Source organism: Drosophila montana, unplaced genomic scaffold (assembly GCF_035044405.1).
Source record: "Drosophila montana isolate Dmon_TW-CO22-7 unplaced genomic scaffold, ASM3504440v1 contig_1688_1, whole genome shotgun sequence".
NCBI classification, from domain to species: Eukaryota; Metazoa; Arthropoda; class Insecta; order Diptera; family Drosophilidae; genus Drosophila; species Drosophila montana.
Genome location: NW_026996617.1, coordinates 57958 through 64379, shown reverse-complemented (window position 1 = coordinate 64379; position 6422 = coordinate 57958). Strand labels below are relative to the sequence as shown.

Here is a 6422-nt window from a genome sequence, read left to right as displayed (position 1 = left end):
TTAAGGCATGGCAGCGCGTATGCTTGCCCTATGCATCAATCATCAATCAATTAAAGAGCAGCATGCTTACTAGCATTATGGTACAACAGCTGAAAGATAAGCATGCCCCTAGCCTCTGCGTCAATCATCAATCAGTTGGTCAATCAATCAAACGAAGTGCAGCTCCTAATATCTCCGATAACTCTCTAAGCGCGCAATCAGCATGCAGATATTATATTAGCTGAAAGCTGGGCGCGTTCCTGGCCTGTGCGTTAATCATCAATCGGTCAGTCAATCAATCACACAATTAAAATAAGAACCAACTAACTATATTCTTAACTCTTTCAGCGTATGTCTTGTATCCAGGCTTGCCAGGCGTGCATCAATCAGTTGGTCAATCAATCAAACGGAAAGAATCTAAAGAAGCACTTTCAGCTTGCATTCTGCTGGCTGGCATTATGGTACAACAGCTGAAAGCTGGGCGTGTGCCCAGTCAATCAATCGGTCAATCAATCAATCACACGATATAAAAAGGAACAGAACGTAAATATAATTGTTTTAGCGTGTATTCTGTTTGCAGGCATTGTGGTACAACAACTGAAAGGTGGGCGTGTCCTTGCCCTGTTGGCGCTCAACATTGGCGCAGCGCAGCTGATTGAAGAACTCGCAGGGCGTGGCATAGGTGATCAGCTGGTCGTTGCGACTGACGCAAACGGGACGATAGTAGCGCGGACAGCTAAACTCGCAGCTGTTTTCGTCCAGGCCGATGGCATCGATGTTGTTGCCAAGGGATTGTGCCGGCGCCTCCTGCTCCTCCGCCTCCTCCTCATCATCATCCTCCTCGTCGTCATCCTTCCCATCATCTAGATCCAAGTACTGTGCATCTTCCTCCTCCTCCTCCGCCTGCCCGCTGTTGGCCTGCAAATATATATCCTCGCTGCCCGCTGTGGCATAGTCGTCCAGTTCCGCCGTGGATAGCTGCTCGGCAGCTACTGCTGTGCTGGCCAGCAGGGTCATCAATAGCCAGGCTGCCATTGAATGCATCTTGGACGCCGCCTTAATTCAATTTTTGAACTGTGCTCCCAACCGGCGACGCGTTCGCATTTTATAGTCCGCCGTTTCCAGCCAACAGTTGTGCAAATAAAAAAAGCCAAAAAACAAAAAATACGTTGAACCACATGTGAAACAATTCTTAAAGCTATTTTTTTGTTGTGGCCTTAGATAAATATTCAAATGTGAATCAAGGGCAGCTTTGGCTTTGACTGATAGCTGCTCGAATAAACGCGTATTCCGCCGGCCAATTGTCAGGAAATGTGCCGCAGCGAAGTATTCGTGAGTTGAGCCAAGCCAAGCAGAGAAATCGGCCGGATCTGGGAAATACATATATCCAATAAGTACCAAGACGAGGAATCCATCTATAGTGTGAAACGGGCAGAAGAAAGCATTTTTCTAGTTTTACAGGGTATAAATTGTCGATCAGGTCGACGAGCTGTGTCGAGCTCGTGCTGTGCTAATTGCTTGAAATATGAAATCGAAATGCCTCGAAATGCCAGTTAACTCCTTTCATGTTCACAAAATCGATAAATATCGATCTAGAAACATGACTGACTACAATATAATCTATAATATACAATTTAAGAATATTAAACTTTTTCGAATAACAGAAATGAAAATAAGTTCTAAGTAAATTCCAACAATAACGATCAGACGATTCTAATCTTTGGTATATTCCTGATTTCAGGGCAGCTATAAATTGCGATCGATCATTTTATCAGCGATCGTAAAAACCTGTTGCTAACTTAAACAATTTAAACACAGTTCAATGTGCGTAAACGCATTTAATTCATGATAACAATTAATAAATGTGTAAATATTTGTGCATAGTTTGCCTTAAAATTAGGCTTTGCCTTTGAAACACACATCAAAATATGTTTCGAATTGCACTTCAATATGGTTAACAAACAGATTATTGCATATGTGTGTGTATATATATAGTATATAGTATATATAAAACTGATCCTGTTCCGAATTCCGTTTCAATTTTTACAATTTGGCATTTAAAGTGATCTAATTTACATAGTTTTACGTTAAGGCACATTTTGTTTCATTTTCACTTGTTTCTAACCACAAATTGTACAGTTACAACTTAGGTACAGCTACGCAAGTGTTCCATTTTCACTTGTTTCAATATAAGAACACTTTCTGAAATTTACCTTTAAACATTATTTGGCATTTATATTCAATAATTTTCACTGGTTTTTTTTTTAAAAAACTTAAATGAAAACTGGAAGACAATTATGTTTCACTTTCATGTTCATTTTCTATGAGAAAAGCTATAAATGGAATTTTTGGCGTTTCATATTCACTTGTTTCTATAAATACATGAAACCAAGTTTTGGAATGGAATGGAATGTAAATTTTGGCACAGCGCATTTCATAACATATTTTGGTAACATGAATTCGGTATTCGGAACAGGCTAATTGATAAGATATTGATAACAGGGTTTCGATAGTGCGTGGAACATGTGAGACAAGGCCGATAAGTGGAAGAAGAATTTTAGCTGATTGCTGCTCCAATCTACTCCAATCAAATCCAGTCCATGTAGCCCTGCTCGAAGGCGTGACGCAACACCTCGAATATCTGTCGATTGGCCGCGTCGCCGGCAATGTCCATGGATAGCCTGTAGAACTCGGCGCCGTGCATTTGCGTCTCGAACAGCTTGGAGAGCCGATCACAGTCGGCTTTGCTGCCCAGCAGCCAGGGCATGAAGTGCATGCAGATCATGACGCCGTAGAAGGCATAGCGCTTGAAGTGCGCCTCGAAGCGCTCAAAGCTGGAGAGGATTCAACATGTTTTAGGCTGCAATGCAGGCATACAAAAAGGCACATCTCACGCACCTGTAATCGCTGAGCAGCTGATTGATTTTCTCCTCGGGCAGCGTATCGTGATTGCGCTGCAGCACCAGCTCCAGCGTATCGTGCATATGCTGATGATATAGACGCAGCAGCCGGGCAAAGATCGCGGCACGATCCGCGGCCGGCGTGTTCATGTACAGAAAGAAGCTGAGATCGATGGCGACGGTGCTGTAGCGCATCTCCTGGAAATCAATCATCCGGATATCGTCGACGCTGCCCTCGTCATTTTCATGGAACAGCACATTGTTGCGATTGAAATCGCCGTGCAGAAACGTGCTGAAATGCGATTCCGGCTGCGTCTCATCCAAGGCGTGGCTTCGTATATGCTCCAGCAGCTCAACCGGCTGCTCGAAGTACTTGTCCCGCAGTCGCTGCAGCGCCTCCGCGAAGCGCGTCTCCTGCGGCTGCAGCAGCAGCTGATCGCGGCAGCGATCGTAGAACGCATAGAAGCGATCGAAGGCCACGCGATAGAGCACCGCATAGAGATTGGGTGAATTCGCCTCAAAGACGAACGGCAACGTGATGAGCTCGCCGCGCAGCCGCTCGTGCAGATGGGGCTCCAGTATGCGCAGGGCATAGCCCAGCGCATGATACGGACCCAGTATGCGGCACATGGCCGCCAGCTGATCCGAGCGCAGCGTCAGCCGCGGCCCCAGCTCATAGCCCGACGGCTTCAAATGCTGCAGCGCCAGCACCGACTCCTTGGCCGTGCCCAAACCTATTGGATACAGAGTTACACAATCGTGAGGCAAGTAACAGTAGCGCGGCGCTCACCCTCGATCACACCAAACTTGGCGCAATAGACGCGCGGCACCAGCTGCTCGACCAGATCCGTGTTCAGTTTGCTGCTGCGCAGCAGATTCTCATAGGCGGGCAGCAGCTCCGCATAGACAAAGACCTCGTTGGCGAACTGCGTGTACGACTTGCTCGAGTCACGGAACTCGGGGCTGCCCTTCATGAACTTGACCAGCACCAGCTCCTGGCGGGCGCTGAAACAAAATTTTGACAACTGTCAGTTTTTTTCTGGCATTAAACTGGGCCACACTCACTTTCCGGCGATTTTCATGTCCAGCTGGACTGTGTAGAGCGCCGACATGAAGCCGTCCAGGCCATTGGAGCACTCGATGCTGTGCGAGTCGAGGACCGCATCTTTGCCAAAATACTTATAGATATCGTACACCAGATATCTTTCCATATAGTCCAATTGCTGTTGTTGCGTCGACATTTTGATCTTCAGCTGCTTCACCTGCTTCACCTGCTTTGCTTGCACTGCGCCGTTTGACTTTCGCTTAATCGGCTTTTTATAGCGGCCTTTAATTATCTCAAGTACACGTATGTACGGTATTTCGTATCTGGATTTAGCTGCGATCGCGAATCGACGAATTCGTTTTTTTTTCTTTTCTCTCTTTTGTTTGTTTCAAACTGAAACTCGTTTTGCAGCATTGCATCTGGTTATCGTTATCGATAGCCCTGAGCCCTGTCCCGCGCAACGGTTTTCATTTGGGCGCCAATTCAAATGCGAGATATTCATCTGCATTTTATTTGAATTCGTAGATGTTAATAAGTTCAATTTTTAATAGGTGTTGTTTAAGTTTCTTGGTCGATGGATATGCAGTGAGTAAAAAACCATCCTTAAAAAATTACCTACCTTAAAACAAAAATTATCCACCTTCATAATTTCTTAAGAAAGACTAACGGAAATTTTCTTGTTATTGTTGTTTTTTTTTTAAATTTATAAGTTGAGTGTTCTTCCTCCCGCTAGAAAGAAAATTCATTCTATAAATTAATATATCTACATTTTTTTAATGCACTTGCTTGATTTTTATTTCTAATTTTATTAAAGTAAAAAAAAACACACCATATAATTACATTAAAATATCTTGTTAAACATTTTACATATTTAAACAAACTTATTTAATATTCCTGTCATATTTTTAGAAATTTTTAACAAATTAATTTTGCATTTAACGTTGCATGATGTTATTGTCATGCATGCTCGGCACTGTGTATCGATATGTTTGCGATTAATCGATAGCATACGCTGGAGTCCTGGCAGCGCAGTTATTGGCGATTGCCAGCCCTGCTCTTGTGGAGTTATAAAAATAAAACAAAAACTGTTCAAAAAACGAAAAGTCTTAAGCATACTAGTGGAAAATTGTGCGTTAGCATATGCACATATACCTACATATGTATGTCGTATACATGAGTGCAAGCAGTAATTCAGCATAGCGTGAGTGTTGGTGCGTCGGGCGTGTTTTGTGGCCGCAGTGTTGTCAGCTTCTGATTACAAGAAAAGATGGAAAAATGAAATAAAAGTGGCAAAAAAAAGCGTCAATTTTGAGCCATGTTTTTTTTAGCCGCAAAGCAAATACAATTTAGTGGACATCTGTGCAGCGTTCAGTTGACAACACTGGTGCATTGCCCGGTTGCCAACCAAAGCCAAATAATAAAATCAAAACAAGTATACTAGCAAGTAATGAGCAGCGTGTGTGTGTCTAGTGTTAGTGTTGGTATGTGTGTGTGTGTGTCAACGCTACGAAAGGAGCTACAAAGCGAGTGAGCAAATAAACGTGCTGGAAAAACATAAATGCAAGGCAACGCTGCTCAACACTGTCGCTATCGCTGCTGCTGCTGCATTTAACAGCACTGTTCCCACACTGTACATATAGTATTTTTTTGTATTTTCCATGCCGCTGGTATTTTTGTATTTTCCATTTCTCTTCATTTTCGTTTTGCTCTTTGGTACGTACAGACGTGTGAGCGCGCGTTTTTTTGTCGCCATCGTCGTCTGTTGTCGTCATTTCGTCGTTTCGTGTGTGGCAACAAAAAATATTTCAGGCTATATAAATCAATTAAGCCAACCAACAACAAGTCAAAGCATATGTGAAAACGCATTTAGTTAACATTAGCTCATTTTTTTTTTGTCGCTTTTCTTGCGCATGTTTCGAGCGCTGCAGCAGTGGCAGCAGCAGTAAAAAAGGTTGGTGAAAAAAAGCCGTCGTCGTCGTCGTCGGCCTGTTCTCGTTATCGGCTGTCGTCGTCGCGCCGTTCCACCGTTATACGAACTGTGTATGTGTGTGTGTGTGTGTGTGCATTTATTTTTTGTTATTGTGCTGCGTCTTTTTTTTTTATTTTTAATAAATATACACATCTATGTATATTTTTTAAAAGCAAACAAGCATAAAAGTGCATTGAGATCAAAGAAGAAGAAAAAGTTGCAGCGCTAGTTATCGAAAATTAATCGTCGCCTCGCGTTGCGTTGCCTGTTTTTTTTTTTGTGCTCTTTTTAGTGAGCATTTTTTTTGTACTCCGCCTCCGCTGTTGCGACGCGCTCTTTTGTTAGCCGCAGCGTCGTCACCGTCGCATTTCGCTGCCTGTGTATGCGTGCGACAGCGCTTTTTTCATGTTGTTTTTTTTTTTAGTGTGCTAAAAGTTATTGTTGAATATGTTTTAATATCTCTTTCTCTCTCTCTCTCTCTTTCTCTGCCGCTCTATATGTGTCCATATACATATGTATGTTATTTATG

At 43.1% G+C, this 6422-nt stretch overlaps 1 protein-coding gene across 1 annotated transcript; it reads right to left on the bottom strand.

Moving 5' to 3' along the window:
• Nucleotides 1-2396: 2396 nt before the first annotated feature.
• LOC135440909 (uncharacterized) lies at nt 2397-4303 on the bottom strand. The gene is made up of 4 exons (XM_064700323.1): nt 3945-4303; nt 3670-3884; nt 2878-3613; nt 2397-2813 (listed from the first exon to the last, which is right to left on the bottom strand). Exons 1-4 carry the CDS (start codon nt 4118-4120, stop codon nt 2567-2569), a joined length of 1374 nt encoding a protein of 457 aa, XP_064556393.1. The 5' UTR covers nt 4121-4303; the 3' UTR covers nt 2397-2566.
• Nucleotides 4304-6422: the final 2119 nt, after the last annotated feature.

Excerpts from the sequence above, each read along its gene's own strand:
- LOC135440909 (XM_064700323.1), bottom strand. The coding sequence starts at position 4,120 with ATGTCGACGCAACAACAGCAATTGGACTATATGGAAAGATATCTGGTG. Across the intron at positions 3,614-3,669 it reads CAAGTTTGGTGTGATCGAGG|GTTTGGGCACGGCCAAGGAG; the intron begins GTGAGCGCCGCG and ends TGTATCCAATAG. Across the intron at positions 2,814-2,877 it reads CAGCTGCTCAGCGATTACAG|CTTTGAGCGCTTCGAGGCGC; the intron begins GTGCGTGAGATG and ends AATCCTCTCCAG.